At 40.5% G+C, this 26,680-nt stretch overlaps 1 protein-coding gene across 1 annotated transcript in view; it reads left to right on the top strand.

Annotated features, from left to right (window-relative positions):
* Positions 1–26,680, top strand: part of cpne5a (copine Va) — a 46,452-nt gene that overhangs the window by 7,541 nt on the left and 12,231 nt on the right. The window contains exons 2-14 of the mRNA XM_061272195.1: positions 2,010–2,050; positions 2,271–2,317; positions 5,682–5,785; positions 7,530–7,569; positions 8,481–8,495; positions 8,654–8,730; positions 17,229–17,292; positions 21,851–21,954; positions 22,066–22,170; positions 24,185–24,226; positions 24,314–24,386; positions 25,884–25,937; positions 26,224–26,285. Of these exons, the coding sequence (XP_061128179.1) occupies positions 2,010–2,050; positions 2,271–2,317; positions 5,682–5,785; positions 7,530–7,569; positions 8,481–8,495; positions 8,654–8,730; positions 17,229–17,292; positions 21,851–21,954; positions 22,066–22,170; positions 24,185–24,226; positions 24,314–24,386; positions 25,884–25,937; positions 26,224–26,285 (828 nt within the window). The remainder of the gene's footprint in view (positions 1–2,009; positions 2,051–2,270; positions 2,318–5,681; positions 5,786–7,529; positions 7,570–8,480; positions 8,496–8,653; positions 8,731–17,228; positions 17,293–21,850; positions 21,955–22,065; positions 22,171–24,184; positions 24,227–24,313; positions 24,387–25,883; positions 25,938–26,223; positions 26,286–26,680) is intronic.

The following is a 26,680-nucleotide window of genomic DNA, read 5'->3' as shown; positions in this document are numbered from 1 at the left end:
GAAAAAATTGCCCCATAATTAGGTTTTACTTGACATTTCTCTTTTATATTGTTTAAAATTGATCCATTAAGCATGATGTTATGTTCGGATTCTTTAACAGTATTTAACGTGTTTTGATTGAATCACGTATTGGCAATCAGAGTAACAAGTCACACGTGACTTTTTGTGGGACTTTTAATGAGCGCTGCCGACTTCATTATCATTTGTTGACAGCTGCTTGACAAAAAATATATACCTACTCTCCAAAATGTCAAATGCAAATATGATGTGAAAAACTCTGAAGGAATTTAATTGCATTGAAGTGTTTGTGCGAAAAGTTAATGTTATCATAATCTCTGTCTGTGGATTATTGTCTCGCTCTTCCCCATCTGGCCTCATTAATTCATGCGAGTATTGACTTGCAATAAAACACTCTTGGGTTTGGCCACATAAGCCTACAGGAAAGTAACTTGAGACTGTGATGTAAATTGTTTTGTGTGGATATTCTTCTATTTCGCTGCTGTGCAATTGTGAATATGACCCAAAGGATTTTGCAAAACCACTCAACATCTGGTCAGCGGCTGAAAAAAGCTTACTCATACCAAAAGTTTGGATTTCCAAACTCAAATTTTCTTCAAACTCACTAATGAAATACTCAATTAACATTTTTCATGAAATAAATGGGAAATTCCGGGTAAAAACCTGAAAACTCTCCTTCAGAAATGATTAAAACAATTATAGCTAACATTCTTACTACTCTGGCAACATTACAGTGAAATCCTAATTCTTCAATTCTTGCCATCATGCAAAGCAAATGTTTCATGATTAGATGGGATTGCCTGCAGTATTTCCATTTACTGAATCCTCGTAAGGCAGAGCCAAACAAATGGCCAGGGAGACATCTGCTGACCTTCACTTTGGTGGTACCAGGTGTCTCTTCCTCATTCGTCTACTCCTACACCTCCTTCATTATTCATTCTTATCTCCGCAGGCCCACAGTCCCAGTTAGCATCCTTGAGCAAGTGAAGGAATTTCCATTTAAAATGCCTCTTTAAAGGGCAATTTGATGTAAAATTGAATTCTATATGTTGGCGTATAAATACCTGGTGATGATGAATTTAACAACCAAGTCACTCTTACTTATTTGACTGAAATAGCGGCAGCCATAATCTGCACCGTCATATTTTTTTTTATCTGTATTTCATCAACGTATGTCTGTGCATCTGTCCACAGCACTTTATTACAGTTTTTTTTATTGTTAAAGTATAAAATTGATTTATGGATCTGTCCATGTTTGAAATGTTTTTTCAAGTTCTGACATTTTAATTAGTGTGGTAAAAGTGACCGTTTTGTTCCCTCACGTTGGTGGCTGTGTTTGGTGCTAACGTGATTAAAGTGCTAATGACTGTGGATGCCAATTGATGCTAAACTGATACACAGAGAGCAAGTTAGTCACGGAGTTTTCTTTTCTTATCTCCCATGATAATGAAGCTGACAATATTCCAACAGGAGTCAGGTCATCCCGAATGTAATACCTCACAAAGCCGCTTTTGTTAGCCCCACACACGTCTCTGTGGCAGAGGAATTCGGAATGACAAGCATGCCTATGGTGCGATGTTGCTTGGTTCAATCCTGTCCAAAAATCTCATCTCTATTCATTGAATTCTCGCCAGTTCTGAGAGGGATGAAGATTGTTCCGACCTGCATGCAATTTATTTATTGGTGCAGCTCATCTGAAAAGACTTCATCGAGATCTGGATATCTTTTTGTGGAGTTGCTAACGAGATCCCTGAGAGGGAATGACATAATATCCTGTTATAACTGTACCTAATATTTAGTCCTTTATAATTAAAATATCATTTTAAAGCAATCCCCTTGCATTTTTTGCAAAGATTCGGGACCAAACACCTGACACCAAAAACATGAGGGGGAAAACAAAATTATTGTCATATAAAATGCTAATGACTTTAGCATTAGGATGTCACCCTATGGACTAAAAACGATTCTGACTTGTTTCTTCTCTCTTGCAGAAATCTCTTGGACAGAGACACGTTCTCCAAATCGGATCCCTGTAAGTTTTTTTTCTGTATTTGTTTGTTGTTTGTTTTAACAATGCATTTATCATATCATTTAATATTTTAGACTCCTACCATGTTTGAAATTAACCACTGAGTCTTAAGTGTTAACTGATGCGTTGACGCGGTCAGCAATTTTCTGCCAGCATTCTTCATATATTTCATTTGAGATGAAACTGTTCTGTTGATCGACTCTGGTTTCTCTTGTTTCCACAGTGGTGGTGTTGTACACGCAAGGGGTGGAATGCAAACAGTGGCGAGAGGTAAGACCCCATGACCGCCCGCCCACGCCTCCCTCAGCTCACACGGGTCACTTCTATAAAACGCACATGACCATGTTTGGACATGTTTGCGTTTACATTGCTAATCACTATGCCTAACGATCTCCCATGGAAGCCCCAGGCCATTGACCGCTGAGCCCCAATTAGACCCAGTGGTCAAATTGAAGCCTGTTTACTAACAAGCCATTATAAAACGAGGCTAGCTGATCGCTTTCAAGTAATGACTGTCCTACTCCAGTCCTCTCGGTGGCGCTAATGCGTTCTACGACGTCAGCACCAATTTACCCATCTATATGACAGCCCTTTTATTTCATTCTGATGAATCACAGCCCCAACTTGCAAGTGGACTCTAACAGCAAAAAATAAAAGCAATCCTTCCATTTGTAACTCTAATGTGTTCTTTCTCAGAAGAAAACTCTTGAAAAACAAATGGCAATCAAAACCTGAAAAATGGTCTGATTGGTTTTCCCATATTTTTCTTTTCTCGGTCAATTTGAAAGAATTCCCTGCTGAGACCTCCCTTGTTATGCTGCCAATCAAAACAAAAACACCCGCCAAGCAACAGATTCTCAGATGAAGGGTTATTGATATTGCTCATTACTTCCCTGGGCGACATTGTGTGCGTGTGTAATCAACCCAGAGTATCACGCAAGAAGGCAAGAACCTGTCCTCAAACCTCGAAGCTCAGCTCTGTGAGGTAACTCCTCCGCCGCCACCTCCCACTGATCTTATTCCACCTGTAGCTCAGCACCATTGGGTGCAAGCCATGAGCCAGATCTCAGAACCTTTGGGCCATCTCTTGCTGCTGACAGAACAGTCAAGCTGTGAGTTAGTGACAAATCGAAGTGGTGCGTGTAATGTGTTTTTTGTTTTTCTGGAGGCCGAGTGGGCTGCTTGGAGTACTTTTTGCTTACCACCAAGCCGTGATCCAATTATTCTTCCCGGGAACAAACCCTCCAACTGGTTGACACGCTTGTGGGTAAACTGAATTTTAAGATCCTCTGGAGAGCCGAGTTTAGACAAACACTGCGACCTAATCTCAGTACTTGTCATGCCTAGAAAACACAACATAAGCGTTTGCAGCCACAACTGCTCTTTGTATAGATTTGAGGACTCTCGGGTTTTGGGGTGGAAGTGGATGTATAGATTTAATTTTATGCCCGTTCTTTGTCTGGTTTGGCTTGCTTCGCGGGTCATGTATCATAATCTTATTTCAATCTACTCACATATTTCAATTTGCTCAGTGTACTAAGTGTGTAAAGGCTAATATACACACAGCCATCAGTAATTTATCTGTTGCATGAATATTTTACAGCATGCAAATACAGTTTTATTGTACCTTCTGCCATCTAATGAATGAGCATTGACGTGCTCTGCCTGTCACAATTCATTATTGGAAGAGATAATGATCACAGATTACCACATTATCTGTGGTACTAGTAAACCACTGAGCCGTGCCGTGAATAAACTTTAGCATTCCCCTTCAAAATAAATGAATGACTAATACATGATTTGAAACCAGCATCTTTGCTACTAGTAAAGCAATTTCTAGACCATTCTGCATTAGCTTTTTATAACTAGCTACTTAGATGCAAGACTCTGCTCCTTCCACTTACAACCCAGGCTAAACTTAGCTCCTCATCGACATACAAAGATCTCAAACCAATTGAGATGTTGACACTGAAGCCATTTACTATTTTCCCATTAGACAGGGCTTTGGCGTCATCCTCTGGTGGTGTCCTAGGGTGATACAAAAAGATTCGACAGAAGAAGAAAATTGTGACGAGCGAATTGCAAATATGCAGGGGGTTTACTGCACATATGTGATCATTTCCAGAGGAATAAAATGATACTGGATAATTTCCCACGGCACACCTCTCATGGCAGTGCTTGGGAATGACTGTTCAAGCGGTGCTGGAAAATGAATCAACATGCCAGTTCTGAAAGAAGGAAGAAGACAGGACAAAGAGTGAGCAGCACCACATGTCTGCTTAGTCTGCTGCTGCTGATTTCTCCTGATTTCTCATTCGTTGCTGATGATGGTTGCTGGTTGGAGTGTAGTGTCACTTGGAGTGAAACCTCATTTATTTCTCTCACTCCGAGAATAGCATGTATAGCAGTTACGATGCGTAACATCTCAGATGCTGTCGTAACAGCAGAACGTATGTCCGATCCACTGAGTGTTGTATCAAAGTGGGTGAGGGCACAAATAATTGAATCAAGGTAATTAGAGTGACACTATGATATTGTAGCTGTTTTCCTTTAGCTTTTTTCTTTTTTTTCTGCAGCATGATTGTGCAATTATTCAGTATTGCTAATGCAATCTAAGTTGATGAATTCCTGAAGACCCATACTGCGATACAGTGAGGTCTTGCTATAGACTACATTTTTGATTAAGTTTTGATTACGAGTGATGGATTGACGGACGGACGGACGGATGGATGGACATTTTCAGATGAGTTGAGCTCTGACGAGTCACGAGCCTATGTTGATCTACTAGCTGTCTCCCAAGACACATGGCAAGGAGATTTATTCTCTTGGTGTGGAATTGCTCGCTAATGACACCCGGTTTATGTGATCACTTTATCTTCCTGGACTGTCCGTTTAGTTGCACTCAAATCATACACACGTGTAGCACTGCCAGGGTCACCGCTCCACTCCTGTTCTGTTTGCTACACACAGCATATCTTCCACACAGTGTGGAAGAATGCTTTGCTTCCCATTTCTTTCTTGTCATGTGCTGTCCTGTCCTATTAACCTCTGGTTATGTTTCCGTCTCACAATTTGTAGCACTGCCTTCCCACTGCATAAATTGATTAAATTTAATACCGATGTAACGTTAGTCTTAATGAATATTCATCCGAGCACAAAGGAAATGGGAGTATAATAATCTCATAATATAATGGATTAGATAACAGATCCACCGTACTTTTAAACACGACAGGTAACATTTTTTAAATATGATGTGAATGTCAGTGTTCTGCCGACACTAAACCGTCATTTTATAAATTGGGTCTTCTCACACAAGACAAACTCACAATAGAGACAAGTGTCTGTCCATACTTTGTTTTGACAAACCAAGTACTGGGAACTTTGGTCATCTGTTGTTCAAATTTGGTGCATAAATTCATCAAACTAAGTTATGCAGAATTGTATGTACATAATATGTAGTAAATGCAATGCTTGCAATAAGATGTCCTTTTACGATACTGAAGATTGTTAAAGTTGGAAAAACACATTCGATGTGATGAATAATAATGTCTCCCGCTTCATTTTTACAGACGTGATGTTGTGATAGAATCATTGCAATAAACTCATCTTGCCATCTCTCCATGTTTTGACACAGTTTGGGAGAACGGAGGTGATAGACAACACACTGAACCCAGACTTTGTCAGGAAATACATCCTGGACTATTTCTTCGAAGAGAAGCAGAACCTGCGCTTTGACGTGTAAGTTATCCACTTTGATGAGCTGCTCGGAGGACACACTGAGGCCGACTTGTGCATGATCCACATGTGAGAGCTGCTTCAAATCTTTCCTACCACATACTCCATATAGTAGCTTACTCGCTCATGCTCACAGCCAACAACTCAAAAGGGAGTCACTATCCATCCATTTTTTATAAATGAGTCCCGTAAGAGACATTTCAATATTCAAGATGTGTTTCAATAATGACAATCTAATTGGGTTAGAGGCAGATGAATTAGAATATATCCACTATATGCGCCTCTGTTTAACCTCAAATAAATTTCACATGACGTTTGATGCCCCCGACAATTTTGCTTGACTTTATAGAGGGCTTTTATTAAGACGCATGCGAGAGAGAAAAAAAAAGTCCGCAACCTAATCTGTCTCAGGTGGTAGACTTGATTAAGATGAGCATTGTCAGTGCTAATGAGTGTCTGTGCTGCCAACATTAGACTGGGGAAAGGCAATGTGGCAGCACACAAGAAATCTTCTTGTTCATTCGGGGACTTGTCGCTGTACACCATTTGCTGTCCAAACACGTCAGGTTAATTTCATATAATTTGCAGTTAAAATTGTGCCTCGCAAATCGGCTTCTCATGCTGAGGAGACATTAAATATACCCCCATGTCCTTATTCGCTCGTCCTTTAACCTGACTCTCATTTTCTCCTCGTCTCGCTCCTCTCCTGAGGAATTATTCATTGGCACTGAGTCTCAATGGACCGCTATGAGTGATACATATTTCATATCAACTTTTATCCTTAATCTCCCCCTCTCGCTGTCAAAGTAAAGCAAGTCTTATAAAACTTGGCAAGATCCCATGTGCGGGGCCCTTTTGCATGCACACACACACACACGAGGGCTGCAAAGGTCCATTTGCCAAGGTACTCAGTCCGTTTGCGATGATACTGTAACAGTAAAAAAACATGTACATATTGATGATAGTATTGTCAATATCATAAATTTGTGTCTGAAACAACATGACTGGTGTTGAATCCAAAGCCAATGTGTCACTTAGAGGTGCACAGCGTCATTTAGAGATCCTTAATCCCATTGAGCAGGTCAGCAAGGTGCACTTTCATTTTGAGAGATGCAAAAATCAATTGCTGGACGTTGGACTGAGCACTCCACATTTCTCCTGAAACTCAGAGATGTTAAAAAGACTGCTTTGTTTTGCTTTATCATAACCGCCATTTCCCTTGTGGACATCTCCTGAGAGTTTGGTTCCCTTCATTTGCATGCTATCGTGATGGAAATGTGGACAGCAGGGAGTCTCTCCCATTGCAATTAGAGGGACTCATTTACATCTCTCTTTTATCACGGGAGGAGGATGGGGAGAAGGAAACCAAGGCCTTCTGGAGTTTAATTACTTTTAAGTTGACTGGCAGACGCATGCGACTTAAAGCCTCGTTTACACAGGATTTAGATGATTTTTTTCTTCAAAGGAGACAAATTCCACATTTTATTTAAGCATGATTTGAATGAGTTCCCAGGTGCCTTACTTACTGTATGGATCAAATTTGTGTCATTAGACAGCAATAAATATATAGATATGTAGCTTGATAACTTTTCCAAAAGTTGCCCATAAAAAGAAAAAGATACATTTCTGATTGGTGTGTGGCTGCAAAGTTGTCTGCCTTACTCAACCTTTTCTACGCAGCTCATCTATGCTATTGTTGGAGAGTGGAGCACTTTAACATGCTAAAGTGCTTTCTTTGTGTTTTCAGGTTTGATATTGATTCTAGAAGTCCCGATCTGGCCAAGCATGTAAGTAAAGCTCCGTGTCTGTGGAGCAGGATCTTAAGTGCACGTCGTAGACCCTCAGTGCGATTCATCATGTTTTTGTTTTTGTTTTTCTTCTCCATATGCGCCTGTCTTGAACTTTTTGGTTGTCTGCAAATCAAAGTATATGCCATCTAAAAACTTCCATTTGAGAAAATGATGCATCATGTGCTAAAATTATTTTGCTTTTAATTCCAGCTCTGACAAAGTGGAAAACATATTTTTAATTCCCCTGGAGATATACTAATCAACATTATGGTTGCAGCACACACTCAAGCATGCAGAAGTTTCACACTTTTATTTGAAATGAGAAACTAAGCTTTGTGCATGATTGGTGTAAAGTTTCGCCACATAAGCTTTCTAATTTCATTCTGAAAAAAAACAACAAAAAAAAGACTGTGATTTATTTTCTAATTAATGATATATATATATTTGAATATAGTAATCCTAGTTAGCAACCTGCCCATCTACTTCAACTAACTAACATTAACAACTTCTCTTTCTACCTACTCAGCTACCAAATTTGTATTCTGAATGAAATTTGCATACGACCAAACATTCCTGCATCTGTGTTTCTTTTTCATTTGCTATTGTGATGTTTTGCTGTGTGCTGCAGAAGCAGATGGCTTCTAAAACTCTTTCCAGTACGACTCTTGTCATTTCGTCCTCCTTCCCATTCCGCCCTCTCCATCATGCCCACCCAATCTTATCCAAATCGACCCCTTTTTGCTCTCCATCTTGCCTGATGATGATTTAAGTAGCGTGTGCTTTCTGCTCTCTTGTGTCATTGCTACTGCTGCCCGATCTCTCTCTCTTTCTCTCTTTTGCTTTCTTGATTTCCTTCTTTCTCTTCCTCCTCCTTCTCCTCTTCCTCCTTCTCCGCAATTGGGAAAAAGCCGGCCGACTTTAACGTACGTGTCTGCCACAGATGTCCTCTCAATTCCGATTGTGCAATGCTTTTAATGATGCTCAATTACTTTCTTTGTTATTCCCGCCTGAACATGCCGCCCGTCCCTTTGCCCGAACCTGCGCCGTGTCTCCGTGGCTCTTACTGTCCCCCTCATGGCAGGACTTCCTGGGACAGGTCTACTGCACACTGGGGGAGATTGTGGGCTCTCCCGCGAGTCGCCTGGAGAAGACTCTCAGGTACGTCTGTCCTATTTAGCCTCATTTCCAACAAACAGTACCGCCGTTTAAGCACTCAAGGTCTCAAGGTGCCAAATCTGTCCTTCATTAGAATTATTTCATTTGGCACCATGAAGGAAATACATTGTCAAATTCACAGTTCTTGCTAAATAGATATGTTGGTTTTAATTCTGGCAGAAAATGCACTCTCAAATGAGTTTTTATTTAATTTAACGGCTTTTAGAAGCGTTTGTATACGTAACAAACGCAGGTGGCAATTCTGCATGTAAGTCATAACGGCCCTCTGAGGGAAATCCTACGATGTGGCCCACGATCAAAATAAGTTTAACACCCCTGCTCAAGAAGCTTTCCAATTTTTTTTGGAATGGGAGAAGCTCAAAGCTCATTCATATGTGCCGCGTTATTTCCTCTTGATGTCACCCGTCACAACGTAATCAAGGCGATGATCCATATGTCAACTGGATAGAGCCATCTGTGACTACATCAGCCTGAACCATAAGACCATGTGTTCACCAAAGGAGGCGGCTAATTGAACACAACCGAGGGCTTCCTCAAAGAAATGACTGTCATTAGCAACGCAATCTAGCGGGAAAATTAGATTTCAAATCCTGTCAGACTCAAGCTGTTTTTTTTCCGTGGTTTAAAAATGTTTACTTTCATTGGGTTGGTATGGGAATATGAGATTTTTTTTTTTTTTTTTACCAATTTAAAGGGAGGGGAGCAACAATTGATTTGTTCTGTATTGTTCTAATCTGGTGCGATTCACAAGTCAGTTGTGATTGTGTTTACATTTCAGGCCCGATTGTTTTAACAAAACTCAGGTGCAATTGTCTTAACACATCACGTGTGATTGTCTTTACATCACGTGAGAGTGTGTTTACATGTCAGGTGCCAACTTTTCACTTCAGGTGTAATTTTCCTTACATGACAAGTGTGATTGTTGTCACCTCCGGTGTTATTGTCTTGCCGTCGGGTATGATGTGATTCTTTTCAAGGTCCAAATGTGATTGTGTTTAAGTGTAACTACCTTCACAGTTCTGTTGTCATTGTATTTACATGTCAGTTGTGAAGTGTTGTAAAATGTGCTTGTGTTTACATGTCAGGTGTGATTGTCTTCAGAGGCTAGACAGATGGATAGATGGGCAGACAGACAGGCTGGCAGGCAGGCCTAATATTTGGATTTAACACTTCTCCACCCATTTTTGCCTTCTTCACACAAGAAAATACAGCGATGGTACTGCAAGTGCTAGCGTAAGTGCCCTTTGGTGCTGCTAACAAGATGAGAAGCAGAAAACCTTGGGCCGCAAACACGTCAACGGTATTGATTCTGCTACTCAACCGATGCAACATCTCACTTGGCAGAGGCAGCTGGTGATGGTATTTCAGATAGAGTTGTTGATAGGTTTCCATTCAGTCCTTTCCGTTGGGAAGATCTAAGACCCAATATTTGTTAATAAATAATGGCCCGGCTCCATTTCCTTGTCATGCAGCCAACGGTTCTGAAACTGGGACTCGAGGAATGCAAGTAGAAAGGAAATGTGTTAGCTATGCTTTTAAAGAAGCCCTCCTCAAGGCACGTTGCTTTCTGAGGTTCCTTTTCCTCCGATTTTACACACTTCACCTCTCATCTACCCTCCCTCCTTATAGCCACTTTCCTGGACCACTCAATGTGCTCTCCAAATCCACATCTTCTAACCTCTATTTTAGTTTTCTCGCCGATCCACCATGCGGCTTTGGTCTCTCCATTTGATCATTGGTTAGTTTTAGTATTCGTTTTGGATTTTTATAGTAGATTAAAGTGCAATTCCGAACACAACTGTTCAAACTTCTTTCTTTTGTACGACTTTATAGTAATGCCATATTAAATATAAAAAATATAAAAATAATTGACAGGGACAAAAATGAAACTATTGACATTTTTTAAATATATAGTAGATAGTTAGGTTACTAAACAGAAAATGGCGTTTCAGTTAGATTAGACCTTGGTATGAAGTTTATATTCTTTTTATGGGTGAGTGGGTTTTCGCTGCATACGCAAACAAATTTGAAAAATGTATGTTCCAGTCAAGCCCGAAATTATTCATCCTCCTGGGGTTTGAACCTTAGATTGACTGAATTGTGTGCAATTTTGCAGGCAACCAATTGATAGGCTACAGCTCACCTATGAACTGTTAAGTGCTACAGAAAATGAATGTGGAGATGTTTTTTGTTTTTTTTAGATCAATGTTCTTTAAACACTATATTCAAAACAACAGTTTCCATCCATATTTATTAGGACGATCGAAGCAATCACAGTCCTAAGCCTGTGTTTATCATCGGCTTTTAAAGAGAGACATGCATTATTGTTGTTGATGGTTGAACAGATGGAAGGCTAAATGAGTGAGCGATGCAGGTGAAAGGCTTGGGATGTTGCGCGTAGCCCGTGGGAAGCGATTGCATATGTTACAAGATAATGGAGTTCATTATACAGGCGGCATTAACCTTTTACCGCTGGCCCGGCAACTTGTATAGGCACGCTGTAACATTGAAGCGCCTCTGAGAATAGCGTGTGCACAAAGCCATTTCACTGCATCCATTGAGATGCCGCAAGGACGGATTATATTACGTTAGATCGAAATTCCATTTCTTTTTCCTTGACTTTCATTACGTATTTTGCCACTGAGATCAAGTCTATTAGTAATTAATTCAAAACTGTCACTATACCATCATTGAAAGTTTTCCTCTTTTGAGAAGATGACGCCATTTATAGAAGAGCTGTTTTTTTTCTTCTTTTATAGTTTGTGCGTTTGCACCAGTACGATGGATGAAAGCTCCCTCGAGCGGCAACGACGGCGCGCATGGGAGGTTAAGTGAACTCTTGCCGCTCGTCAATCTATTCATCGAAAGAAAATGAAGTGCAGATTGTACCTACGGTCTACTTTAAGCACCGTGGGGAGGTCAAGGCAACCCTGTGATATGAATGCCATTATTCAGCAGTGGCCTGAAACTAAAATGGAGATAAAGGCCAGAAGACATCTGTTACAGAAGTTGTGTAACAACAAAAAGAAGGGAGCATTGCTCTTGAAAGTGGGATGTTCTGCTCTTGCTGCGGGCAAATGAAATTATATAATGTCAAGGAAATTACTCTGGCTCAACAAAATGGAAAGAACAGCTAGACAATGAGACTGAAAAGTATTTTTCACATTTTCTTATGTAAAGTTCTACACACAATACCCCATAATGACCACATGAATTATTCAAAATAAATCACTTTGAACCTTTAGTGAACATCAGCACAGTAAGTTCTTCATTGCCTCTGTTACACATGAACAAAAGCCTTTGCTCACTGTTCAGTGATGCAAGGATGCATCTTTGTGCTGTTTGCCACTTCCTCTTTTGTGGTACATCTTAAACTTCATCAGATCTCTCCATTGAAATTGGATGCACTACTCAATGGACCTCCGCACTGCTTTTCAACTGAAAACAAATATTTCTATGAAACCTATCTGGATGAACGGATGTTACTTTGACATCTGGGTTTGTTGTTCTCTGCTACACTGTGATTGGCCAGGCCACGTTTTGGAGACATGGCATTGCGTTGTTGACCAGTCAACAATACGTAGTGCTTAACTAAAGTTAAATAGAGGCAACTTTTCTCACTGAAGAACATTTTGTGTTTTGGTGTCGTTTGAATTCGCACTTTTTAAAAACCCTGCTGAGGTGACGGATTATGGATGCTTATCGATGTGTGACGATTAAGAGGATTAGTTGTATAATCCCCCTTTCATGCCTTTTGGAAACCTTGTGGTCTTCTTTTGAGGTGAGATGTGATTCTAAGCATTCACGGTGGCATTGGGCCAAATTACTGCTGCGCCCTGACTCACCTCTGTCACCGGGCACATACGTATGCTCATTCAGGCCAATGTTGATTCAGTGTGATTTCCTTTGCAATGAAATTATTCTGTTAAGTGGCAACTTTCCAATGGCTTAGCTTTTTGGCTGGATTTATGCTGCATGCTTCAAGCGACGCAATTATTTTTTGTTTAGCGGATACACATTTGACTTTTTAATGTTTGTATACAAATAACAAAAAAGTTGTCATTCTGGAGTCCATGCCCACCTATCAAGTGTGAAATGAAAGGGGAAATCAACCCCAAAGTTTTGTTTGTAATAATATGTTCTGTGCAGCCCAATTTGTTGAAACACAGTGTTCTGATTAATGCAGTGTTTGTGGAATATGAAAAATGAAACGGATGGAGATTTAAGTTGTCAACCCTGTCATCCACCTATTTTGATCCATCTCAGTGGGTGGCCATTTTGCCCCTTGCTGTCTACTGAAAATGACATTGCAGTTGCCAGGTCTCAGGTCACAACCAATCACAGCTCACCATTTTTCTCAAGCTGATCTTTAAGTGTCAGAAATGCTGCTCTAGTTCAATGGTTCCTACCCTGCAGTTGGAGATGAGCAGAGTGTTTATGGCACTGGCTTGGGCATTCATTTGTTTGCCACACACTCTGGGCTCTGCTTCCACTACTAGAAGAAATCAAGAACAAGCAAGCGATAATGTAAATAATGTCAAACGGGTTATAATTTGACCTGCAACAAAACATGATTGAATTATTTATGTGTCTTAATGTTTCTTCCGAGCATACGGCTAGAAACATGAAGACCGCACCCTGCACCAGCCGCTATATGGAGAGGAAAAAAAAGAAGAAAAATCATCTTCTTGCGTGCTCACACTCGGACTGTTGAGCAGACAGCACCTCCCCTTTCCTCTGGTGTGACACGTTGCAGCGTTGTTAAATATCAAGAGCATCCCTCATATTAATGAGCTCGTGTGAGCAGCATCAACAATTACTTCCTTCCTCCTCTCTCTCTTTGAGTATAATCTTACCCCGACAAACAATTTGGAGAGAGAGAGACAGCGACAGAGCGAGAGAAAATAAAGTAAATTATAAAGATCTTAATTTTATAACTCATCTAAAAGCTGTGAGGGCTGCATATAAATTAGAGTCTGGAACATGATGTCAAACTCAAGGCCCGGGGGCCAGAAACGGCCCGCCACATCATTTTATGTGGCCCGCGAAGACTAATTCTGCATCAACTTCATGTGTCAATACTAAAATTTGAAATTGTTTTCACTTTTGAAAATTAGAGGTATTTCTAGCAATTACCATTCATCTTTTTGAATATTGGATTTTTTTTATTGTAGTTTCTGATTTCAAAAGTAATTATTCATAATTTTGTTCATTTTTGTAGCCTATACTGTATATAATAAAAGGTGTTGACGGTCATAAAGGCCCTTCGAAGAAAACTATGACAACAATGCGGCCCTCGACACAAATGAGTTTGACACCCTTGGCTCTCGACTTCTGCTTGAGTTATTACGAGTACCAGAAAACTGGACCACTTCATACCAGTCCAAAAGTCTTTACACAGTCTTCCTGTGAGTCAAAGAATAGATTTGAAGGCCCCATTTTCATGCCCAGCACAGGAGTGGAAAAAGTAGTCCCGTTTTCTTATTGGGAGGTGGGATTGGATTTGTTCATAGAGGTGAGCAGGTGGAAATGGGCGTTACCGCGGTTGTGGTAGTGAACACAGACAACTTGTTTGTCGAAGCGGCTCCCCTCGGTTCCTTCAAATTCAGTGCACGAGAAGCTGCGTCTACGTGGCAGAAGCAAAAACAAATTTGCTCGAGTCAGCGTAGAGTTCAAAAAGTGCTTTTATAAAATACAGCATCTCCACTTGAAGAATGCTGTCCGCCTCAATTACACATCTGAGTTATCTTATTTCCTCTTGTTTTTCTTCATTATTCCTCTGCTCCAGCACCATTTATAGTATGCTGTTCACAGAGTCGTCTTTTCTGCCAGTGGGGCGCAAAGGGGTGGGGCAAAGGCCCTGAATGCCCCCCATGTCAAAATTCTTTTTTGAATGGGCAACAAAATTATCCTGGCTCAGATGCATGTGTATCAGGGAACGGAAATATTACCCAGAACCTCTGCCAAATATTTCCAAGGTGCTTCATTCTCAGGGCACAAGGGCTGATGAAGAACAGCAAAGCACACAAGACTGTATCATAAAGCACCACTGAGCTCATTTGCAGGGTGAGCCGCTGCAGATTCGCAAGCTGTTGCAGGCCGTGTCTGTAAAGCAGGTTAGCGCGGGAAGCTGCACGTTTCACATTGTTTCATCATCAAAGTGATGCAAGGAGCATTCCAATCACCAGTCGATATAAAAAAAAAAAAAGCGTTGGGAGATAAATTTACAGTGACTGTATTGTTTGCCACATTTATTACAATTTCAAAGCATTCCCAACATTTGTAGGTGTTTAGAATGATCATCAGCAGGTTCTAGGCTAGGTGTTCTTGTGATGATCCAATAGATTCCCATTGTCTACTGCCTCGTGGTGAACACGAAAGTTCTACGGATCGGCAGGTCGATATTCTACTCCATGATTTAGTGGAGATCCAGAAGGTTTTGGTATTGCACTATGAGGTTGTGACTATCAGGGAGGCGGCAGAGGTTTCAGATCATGGGTCACCAACATGTTTCCCCACAGGAACCAGGTGGCACCCACACGCCGCTGGCCTGTTCTAAAAATAGCTCACTGAATGAGACATTATGGTTTCCTTGGAAGATTGTGATTAGTCATGATTAGTCTTAAATTATCATAGATGAATTTAATTAATAATAACATAATTCAATGTATTTTGAGCAAATTCGTCATTAGGAAGTGTACCGGTCGCACTTCACATCCAGCAGTACATTCTCTCACACGCATTCATCAAGGATAAACAATTAGAAACATATTTTGCTGGGCAATAGCAAGCCAGGTTTTTATTAGATTGACAAAGATGGTACTCGATTTCACCGTGGGTGTTTGGCCATCCCCAGTGGCATCTACTCAGCGCAGCAGGGCCCAGAATGTGCAAATGGGCACACACCCCGATATAACCCCGCCATGTCAGCACAAAGTTTGTGCTGCATTTCGGAAGCTAACGCTGTTACCTAACACTAAACGGCGAACCCCACAAATATAGCTCACACACACACACCTGTGATAGCACTGAAACGCTGGTTATGTTTTGGCTTTGACATGATAACTGTTCTGCTATTCTGGAACTTCAACCAGCCTAACTGCAAAGTCAGCGCCTGAGAAACTCACTGTTTGGTTGCATAAATTGTTAATTGTTTGGCCAACCTTCAGAAATATGCAGATAAGTGGAGATGGACTGAGTCATTTAATTTCAAATTTGGATGGGCTATTTTTACACAAGATATTAACAAGTCACTCATCTCCCCTTTTAACACTCAATAACATGCAGCTGATTAAAAAGATTCTTTTGAGGCCAACACTTTTTAAAATGACTGCAGTGATGACTCGACCACTATGGCTTGGCCTCAGCTATGAAACGTTTACTGGCTCCTCGGAGGTTTTCATCAAACGGCGACTCGTCCAGAAACATCAATAATTCAAGGACGCTTAATTCACCTTGAAAAGGGTCTCCGCGGAATTTGAAGAAGCAACGAGAGAGCGCCAGCCCTCGACGCTTCATTCATATTCTCACCTCGTTAAAAGATCAGGCGTCACGGGGGGTGCGTGTAGGATTTGTAATAAGAGCTGCTTAGCCCTTCCTTACAATGTCAAAGACATAGGATCATGACATATCCTTGGTCAAATGACAACTGCAAACTCCTCGCAATGTTACTTTTTGCCATTTGCCAAAATTTCATGTTCACTCTGTTTTGTGTGGTGAGGTGTTTGGTTGGAAATCAACTCAATCTCGCAGATATAATTTGGGCATGTTAAAGCTCCCAAATTAATTTGCCAGAAAAAAAACGATAAGTTCAGCAAAATGTTTGGCCAGTGAATAATAATTATCGCAATTAATATACTAGTACATATTTTCCTCAATAACGTTTTCTGAATTTGTTCCATTCTAATTAGAATTCTAATGCATCTTTTGAGATTAGTGGTGATGCTCTTTTGATTGACTGTAACCTTACGTCAATGAAGACAAGCAGTGAGAACATGTTGAATTTTTTATGTCAAGGATGTGAGAACTGAACGAAAAGCTCATCAACATCCCGCTTGGAAAAAGAGCAAAATACGAATAATCAACGGAGCAATTGATCTTCTAATATGGTGCTCACATAATAGGATTGCTAAACCACCGTAGCCGCTCTGCTGTTCTAATAAGTGTTCATGCTCTGATGGGATTTTTTTCAGGCGGATCACATGTGCTCATGTGTTTCACCAGTTTTCCACCACATTGCGTCAAGATGAAGAGAAAAAAAAGATGCAAGTCGAAGTAGATGCAGCCGCAGCGGAGAAACCAAATCATGCGCTCATTAGAGTTGTCACACAATTTCTCCGGTGTGTCGTCGGTGCAGTTTTACATAACAAATGTGTCACGCTGCTAGCCGCTGTTGTTTTCTTCAGTCCAAAGCATCCGTCAGTTGTGACGTGCCCTGGTGATTCTAATCATTTGTGTTTTTCCTGTCTTTCTCTCTGCAGTGGTATACCCGGGAAGAAATGCGGGACCATTATATTGTCTGCTGAGGAGTTGGGCAACTGCAGAGTAAGTTTCCCGCTTACAACATCACAAGGGGATATATTATGCATCGGCCTGCACACTTGATAAGTTGCTCGCACGACTGGCTCACAGTTGTGAACTGCAGAAGAAAAATTGCATTCAAAAGTTATCGTACTGCATAAAAACACAGATGGTCTTCCCGCATGACCTGAAAATGAGGAAAGGCCAGCACAAAACATAACACTCTGCCGCTCGATAAACATGAACGTGCAGAAGTTTAAACAGATATGCCGTCGCGAGCATTGGCAAAAATCGACACATGGCCTTAAAGAGGAATGGCTTGTTTCTGCATAACGCCAGATGAACTGATTGGGTCTTTGATTTTATGGAGCATTGTGTGTGCCTGTGGTCTGTTTTCTCAGAGTGGATAATAAATTCTTGCATATTGCAGTGAGAGTCGTAAATGTTAGGCTGGATTTAATGTTAGGCAGTCAGCTCGTTTACCCACTTGGCATCCGATGCGTGTGTACTGGGACTATATGCAAATGCTCACATCGTTTTGCTTCATTTTGTTTTATTTTGTTTCTTTTATTGCACATTAGTGGCTTAAATTATAGATCTACATACATACAACCATACATACAACCATATAACCGTACAACCTACAACCATATAAGCATACAACCATACAACCAACCATACATACATGCATACACTCCCGCTATGTTGTGCCTTGATTCCAGGCTATGTGTTAATGATCACTATTGGCTCAAGAAGGATGGTAACCAATCCTATTAAGTTCTGCCAGTGAAGCCGAGGGATGCCTTTACGTTCATAACTCGTTTCCCTCTTGCTATAAAGTTGTCGGTGCAGCCTCGTGCACTTCCTCCATGCATATTTAATGATATGTAAGCAAGGAAGCATCAAATGGTTCGATACTTGCTTACTTGCTGTTCGACACAAAGAGATAGAAGCAGGTGTTGTTTAACAAGCTTTTCCTGACGTGTTTTCCTTTTTAATTTAAGCTTCACAAGCACTCGACCACATTGTTTATTTTGTCAACAAAGCACAATGGCCATAAAATAGTCCTCTGTTTACTGACTTTAGTTACTGACATTTACTTCACTGCAGTTTGGATGGAACTTTTTAGATTTATAGTGGCCCTGCCTGTTTGTGCTTTATTATTTAGAATTTCATCTATTTCCGTTTTTTTTTTTCTCCCCTGTGGAACCTATCCTACTAGTGTTTCTTTTTTGGGGCTACAGTGGAACCTTGAGTTACAAGTGACCCAAGTTACATATTCTTCTAAATACGAGCCACCATTTAGGCAATTGTTTTTGCTGTGACTAGCGGGTGCAAACTTGAGATATGAATGTTGCATCGGCTTCCAGATAAAATTTACTGTCTAACTAAACACAAAGCAATTACAAATTGTGTGTATCAAACAACCAAACCGTTTTGCTTAGCAATGCCTGCAGTAGCTTAAAGATAACTCGTAATGAAAATGCTATGGTCAGGCTAATAATTACCATCCATATATTTGAACACAAATGGTGGAGCAATACATGTCGACAGACGATATTGCAGTGAATACTTTATCTAGCCCCCAGTGACAAACAGTTTAATTCTTTATATTCAATGTATTTGTTATTTCTCTATATTTTTATGGAAGTGCAATTTAATAGATGACTATTTAAAACACAATACAAATTTTAAATGAAATCATCTTTAAGCCATTTATTTTTAAGTATAGCATAGATGAGTTTGAAGTAATGGATGAATGGATTACTCACTGGAAAACATTTTGGGGGGACGAGACGTGTCATTAAATAGATTTTTTTTACGTCATTTTAAGGTGGGTGTGAGTGACCAAGGGTGTGCCAACTCTGTCTGGTTATTGAAGTGAGTGTGCTTGGCTTCCCGGAGCGTTTAGGAAAGGCCGTGCTGGATGATTCAACCCAGTGACAAAGTGATTTAATCACTGACGAAATCACTGGTAAATTCATTTTCACTCTCCTGGGTGAGTTAATTCAGCCACTTAGCCACATTTTCCAGAATGTCTACCTGAGGCAGCGACTCGATGGGTAATTGACTTGGCTCTAGGCTAATATTTCCAATTTTAGTGCTCACTATTAACACACAGTCCATCTAACATCCGCCCCAACACTCTGGCGGATGCAAATGAGAAAAAGCACAATGACACACAGCAGTAAAGGCACAAAGGGATCTTTTTATTCCCACTCCTTCAGAGCGTGCTGTGCTGTATATGAGCTTTTTGATTTTTATCTTAAATCGGTTTCACTTTAAAACTCCGCCCTCGTGCTGGCTGTTATCCAATTTCCTTACACATTAAAAATAATGTGTATCCAATATATTTTGTTGTACTTTCATTTACTTGATTTTTAATCTTTTTTTGAATGAAAACTTACCTGCATATTTACTTTTTGTCTATCTGGAAAGTCCGTGCCAATTTTATTTCTTTACTTTAAATCAATATATTGTTTAAAACAAAACAAAAACAATTTGTTTTTTACTTTCATTTTCTTTTTTTACTGAAGTGTACACCATTAATTTTAAACAGAGCACGTGTTCACGCAAAAGTTAATTTAGCATTTCGAAGAATATTCATTTTATGCCCAAACCTTTTGATCACATCAAGCAAGTATTAGCTAACGACGTTAATGCACTGTGTTTGAAAACAGCCCAAGGAATTTACAGGCATTTACTGGGTCTTCAAATGATGACTGAAGTTGTAGTGTTGTAGTCTGGCTAGCTTTAACCCTCACACATTCGTTCTTTGAATGTGACTAAAGGATACCTAAAACAAATTGTATAAGCACACACCTCAGTCTAAGCGGAACCACAAAGCTGTTTAAAAGTGATCTTTGTGGTACCTTGTGTTTTATAAATGTGTAATTGTACCCAAACAGGAAGTCACTAACATCACCTTTAAATGATATTTGTCAACTAAATGTGAAAGCGTGGAGGCTACTGAACAGGACAATTACAGAATGTGAGGTATTCTGTTGGAAAAAAAAAAAAGCCCTAAAACGCCACAGTGGAGGCTATAAATTTGTGCAAATGGCTCTGTGACTTCACCATGACACCAAATGTAGAAGGAAAAGACCATTGTGGACTTGCCAGTTTTACAAAAGAGCTGGCAATGACTGGAATGGGAAAACAACATAAACGACATGAGAGAGGCTGTTTCGTTTTGCCGCCACTGAATATTTTAATCAGCACTTCACTGTTTTCAACATCCCTGCCGTGATGATTGGAAACATAAAATGTTTGATTGGGAACAACGTTGACAATGGGGGGGTATTTTAATAGATGCTATGAAATCAGCACTCTCTAATATGGTCATCGTATTTTCTTTTTTTTTTTTTCCAACTCATCCTTTTTATCTTGGTCAGGCAGAATGGTGGATCCGTCTGCACTTTTTTTTAAAACATTTTTTCTTTTTATTGGAGGGTTGTAAAGACTCCACCAGTGGCACGCAAACCGGGGTCTATGCTTGCCCAAAATTGTCAGGCCTCTACTAGAAGGAATATGAGGAAATACCTACCAGAACAGTTGAATTCATTTGCAGTAAACATGAGTTGCGTGCGTTATTGGCAAATTCTTCTGATACAAGAGGGTGTGCACACTTGTGCAAACACATTTTTTTTTAACTTCCAGCTCTCTTTTGCTTTTTCCAAATTGGAGTGTACAAGTTCAAAGTCAAAGTCTGCTTTATTGTCAACGTCTTCACATGCCGAGACACACAAAGAGTCAAGACCCATCAAAAACGGTCCACAAGGTACAACTACTGTAGACATCAGGGCTTTCTCATATAATGTCTTTTACTTTCCCACTGCTCAGTCTCATTAGTACACCATAGCTAAGAGCCTGACCACCATCTGATAGCAAGAGCGGTTTTAAGGCCATGTTCATTGTCCTTCTAATGGCAGCCTACAATGAAATGGTGCACAAATGAGTGTAATTATGTTAATTCTAGCCTTTCTAGTGTATTCTTAGCTGCACTCACATATTCCCTGTGCACGCATCGTGTACGAAGGCGCCTCCTCCATGCGCAAAAGTTCAGATCTAGTCTCCTGCTCCAAACTTCAAGAATCAGCCCCGGGGACAAGCAAACGTGCTAAGGAAGAACTCATGGCAGGGGGCTGAGGAGATTCTTGGTAGAAAAAGGAGGCGGGAAATGTGGAGGCTGTCTGGGTGGACAATGCAATTTCAACCCTCAGACATACGTACGTTGAAGATTTTTGCTCGGACGAGTATCTAAACAGTCTTGTAAATAAGTCAGTCCTCTGGCAATACCAGGCTGCGGCACATTTGGGCCACAAATTAGCATTTATATTGTGGCCACAATATAAAGCCCAGAACCCCGAATAACAGGCCAATAATGAAAAAGCAACACATTGGCCCATTTTCTACACAAACAATAATCCTGGCCGCTAACCAATGACCGAGTGCTTATAAACAAACAAGCACTTACGTACATTCAAACTCACACTTCTGAATAATGAATTAAGGTACCTAGCTAACATGCAAGTATGTTTTTGGACTTGCAAATTCCACAACCTTTTTTTACCCTCTAAAGGACTACACCACAATGCAGTTTTGCGCCAACAAGCTGGACAAGAAGGACTTCTTCGGCAAGTCGGACCCTTTCATGGTCTTCTACAGGAGTAACGAAGATGGCACGTAAGTTTGTCTCTTGCCTTGTCAATAGTCTTTTAAAGCTAAATCAAAGGTGGCGCGGACTTGAAAAACTTTGATGTGCGCTTCAAATCTGTTTGGATCTTTCATTTTCAGGTTCACCATCTGCCACAAGACCGAGGTAGTGAAGAACACGCTGAACCCTGTGTGGCAGCCCTTCTCCATCCCCGTGCGGGCGCTCTGCAATGGAGATTACGACAGGTAAGCCCACATCATCATTTATATGCTACGGCTGCTCTTTGCATTGCAGTCAAATTGGTAGGTATAAAATTCTTATCATCTTTCGTCATATTTGAAAGAGTCCTGATGTCAGTCTGAAGATATCTAATTCCATGCATCTCATCCCCTCCCGTGACAAATATTGCAATAGAGCTAGCAAAAGAATTGAAAATGTCACTTAAAGCATGGAGTGTAAAATCCAGGGTAAGTGAATGACCCCCAAGGGATGTCACGAGTTGTAAACAGATTGCAGTTGCTCCTTTTCTGTGGCTCAGCTTATTATTATTTTGCTGCATGTGTGTGTGTCGGATGATGTGTTGATGTGGTCAAAATTTGGCCCGTTTGGCACGCTGGGTGTCACCGAAGATGTGTTTTTGCTCTATTGTCGTCCATCTCTGGTCACCTGCAAGGTAATTGGGTCAGACAGATGGAGGAGAGCCCTCGACGACACCTTTGAGGATTTGGGCGAGCCAAAGTAGCCACTGTCATTTAGAACCTTGCCTCCTTTTCTCACATTAATACGAGGTTGTTTTTTTTTTGCTTGTTCTCTACATTATATGAAAATAATTTTACAAGATTTTTTTGTTAAAAGCTGCTGTATTTTTAGATGCCAAGTCTTGGATATTAACATGATTGAATGGGCTACTTCATGCTTGTAAGTTTTTGGTGGTCCAGATTAGAGAGTAAGGCAAAGGGTGCTTTCCCCACCCAGACGGGCAAGAATGGGCAGCTTCCGTGACGTTGCCTCCTTTTGGACCCGCTGAGACGGAATTGGCAGCAGCAGCAGCAGCAGCAGCAATTTTTCATGAAAGCCGTTCAAAGAGAGGCAAAGTCTTTGCTCATTCCAAATAAATCCCCCCCCCCCCCCCGGCTTGCTCAGTCGCTTTCGAACCCCCCGGCCCAATTAATTTGGAAAACTTGTAAAATATATGCTCTCTCCCATGAGGAGGTTTTCTATCTTTGGCTTTTCCCTCAACCACCTCAGCTTACAGCGAGTTTCAGGTTGCAAACGGATGGAAAATCCCCAGAAAGGTTTATGGAAATTTCCATGGGAAGTTAAGCAAGGGAATTTAAGTAATATATATATTTTTTTTTTAATCCACTCAAGTGTTGGGTATCTGAAGCGTTGTTAACCACAAAACAAAAATAAAATCAACTAAGCAACAGGTCGTAACTTCAACAACTCAAAGTACCACTGTGCTTTCATAAAATCTAGTCGCTTTAGTCAGGATTGTGATCGTTCCCATAAATTCAAAAATTCAAACCTACTTGCATTAGGCACCTGTTTTTATCTCCTTCAATTGAAGAGTTGAAAGACAAAAGCTATCAAGCAGCAATAAGACAAAACTAGAGCCACGCCAAACACACTGCATCGTTCAATAGCGTATTTTAAATCCCAGCAAAACCAAACAACATATAAACGCTAAACTTGTCTCCTTTTGAAGAAAACCTTTTTCCTGGAGTTGTTTTGTTATACGCTTAAATCCGTTTCACAATTGCTTCATTTATATTCGCTTAGAATACCCTGAATACAAATTATAAGCTTTAACCTGGAACCAAAGAAAAAGAAAAATCACACAAAAAAGAGTTTGCGTTTGAACTCTTTGGCTGGCATCAGGCTCAAAATGATCTTATTGAAATGCTGACAGTTGAATATTGTACGAGCAGCACTCTTTAGATCTTCTGCTGAATCATCATGCCAAGTACAGAAGATTCCCGTGACTTCTATTACTGCTAGAAACTTGGGCCTCGGGTCAAACACAAAATTGTATGTTTGGAGTATTGGAATCATCACACAAATGGTGCATTATATCCTTTGAAAATTGTTTCAGATGTTTTTTTTTTATACTTAATATAGTACCAGATAGAAGGGAGCTGTTTTTTTTTTCCCTGCTATGAATCACTTTTTGGCAGCTTATTTTGTTTTGTGTTACACCCGCTCACCTTGACAATAACAAATGTCTTCATCCTGTTGTTTTTCATTTGTTCTTTACAGGACAATCAAAGTGGAAGTATATGACTGGGACAGAGATGGAAGGTCAGACAAACCTCACACACAAACACACATTCTTGTATCAGCGTGAACTGTAATGAATGCCTTTTTTTTTTGTCATTCTCTCCCAAGCCACGACTTCATTGGCGAATTCACCAGTAGCTACAAAGAGTTATGTCGGGGTCCGAACGTGAACGTGTATGAGGTGGGTCAGCACACGCACAACTTTGGTCCCCCACGAGCCACATTTGAATTTTGAAATAGACAGATGGGTCTGCTTATTCGCAGATGAGGTTTTAAAACGCGTTGTTTATTTAAATTAACAAATGTTATTAGACGATAAGGACCAGGCCGGTCCGCGATTAGCAAAAATCTTTGTGGAATTGACGGACGTTATAAATGCAGTGAAAAAAATCCAAATCATGGGAATGTTTATAAAAATACTAAGGGTGTGTTTAATAACCCCAGAGGAGGTTTTGATTCTAATTGATTGCGTCACTATGAGCCACTTTGGAACAAGAGGGTTAAATGAAGCACTGTCCAAAGATGAGTTGCTTTCATTATCCAACATTTTATTCTGAGGAACGACATCCAGTTTGTGCCTGGAGAAATTCGTCTCCTCAATTTCTGTGGATTTGACCTTTTGGAGAAAACGTAACTTTAAAAATATTGCCTACTTTGCCCAGTTAAGATGACATTGTTGTTATCCCACGTTTAGTGACAAAGGACTTTCCGAGTTATCCGTATTTGAACTACGCTATTGGAAATGCCTAGCTTCTGTCCCAATTGCCTTGAAAGAGGTTAAGTGGACGGCGCAGACTGGACCAGCAATGCGGGAATACAAATGAGCAACAGAGATGATTGCTTTCAACAATGATAATGACATGGATTATTATGCCTCACATAGCTGGTAATAACAAGTATGTGACCATTGTGTCACAAATACCTTTAAGAGTAATTGTTTTGCTCCACTTCACGATAAGCTCGGAAGATGAATGAATGGAATCTCGGAGTGATTGTTTTTATGACACAAGAGTGTGATTATTATGCTACACGGCATGAAATGAATGTTTGGATGTGTGGTTGTTATAGCATACAAATTTTGAGTGTGATTCTTTTGCTGACTGGAGAATGGGATTGTAAAAGTTGAGAGCGATCGTTTTGACAACAAGATCGGTTGACTTAGAGCAGATTTGGCTTGAGTGTAACACACACAAGCTGAATATGACACACATGTACTGTATTGCTGTGATCCAATTTAGGATTGTAGAAATAGTTGCCAACGACTTTTCTGGCTGTATCTCATTTTGGCTGGAAGCCTGATGGAAGCTGGTTGCCTTTTTCAAAGTATTATACTCTGCTCCAAGAACAGACAAACTCCTTTGTCAAGGAATGATTTCTCGGCGGCAGAAACAGCTTGCCTTGCTTATCACTGCAATGGCACACCATTTGCGTATGCCTCAATTGTGCATTCACAGGAGCAACGTGGCCCTGCAACCCTCTGAATAATGTCGGTGTTGCTGTGCAGCATGATCTATGCTATCTAATTCTCACGCCGCTATTGGATTCGGTGTACGCTCTATTACCCTTTCAGGCATGCTACACGGGGCAAAGATGTTTTTATTGTTTATCACCCGGGGCGGAATAAAAAGAATCTTTCACGTGATCACCATCCCTCTTTTCTGCCTCGTCTCCACACTAGGTGGTGAACGCCAAGAAGAAGCTCAAGAAAAAGCGATACATCAACTCCGGGACGGTGAGTGCATTTCAAAGGAAGTTCAGCTCTGTTTGTATTCTACTCACTTGTGATGTCACAGTTTACAATGCAGACAGTTGGCAGGTTGTTGATAATGAGTCTCGTGTCCGGGGCCAAGTGTATGCTGATGATTGATATATTCATCAGTGATTATGAAATTGGGCATGGATGAGGCATCTTGTGCTCGTAGGTGACTGGCTAATGTGTTTGTTTAGATGAGTGGCTTTCGCTCCCATTAATGAGCAAAAATTGAAGATCTTTTCATTTTGTTTTTCCCCATTGTCAGGTGTCCTTGATGTCATTCAGCGTGGAGTCGGAGCACACCTTCCTGGATTACATTAAAGGAGGGTGAGTTCTCTAGATTGCCATAGTAGGGCTGGGCGATTTGTCATTTGGAGTGATTCATTTCAGTTTACTGCTCAGGCAGATTTGACTGGTTGAAAATGGATGGACGGACAAATGAATGGATTTTGGTCGTAGTCTATGGCACATATTGATTTACATACTAATTCAGGTTGATGCTGTAGGAGAAGAAGCCCCCCCCCCCCCCTTGCTCATGTTAATACAATTATTTAGTTGATATTCCAACTTGTTCTCAGATGAATTTATTAGTTTTTGACAGAAATTATGCTGTAAAAACTCCTGCCTAAAAAGTGTTTAAAGAAATGAATTTAACTAATTAATATTAGAATGTTTCGTTTCAGTCTGTTTGTGATATTAGACACGAACAAGCGCTGATGCTG

This window comes from Syngnathus typhle, linkage group LG2, assembly GCF_033458585.1.
Source record: "Syngnathus typhle isolate RoL2023-S1 ecotype Sweden linkage group LG2, RoL_Styp_1.0, whole genome shotgun sequence".
In the NCBI taxonomy this organism is placed as follows: Eukaryota; Metazoa; Chordata; class Actinopteri; order Syngnathiformes; family Syngnathidae; genus Syngnathus; species Syngnathus typhle.
Note: the sequence above shows the minus strand (reverse complement) of the source record. Positions and strands in the feature narration are given on the sequence as shown.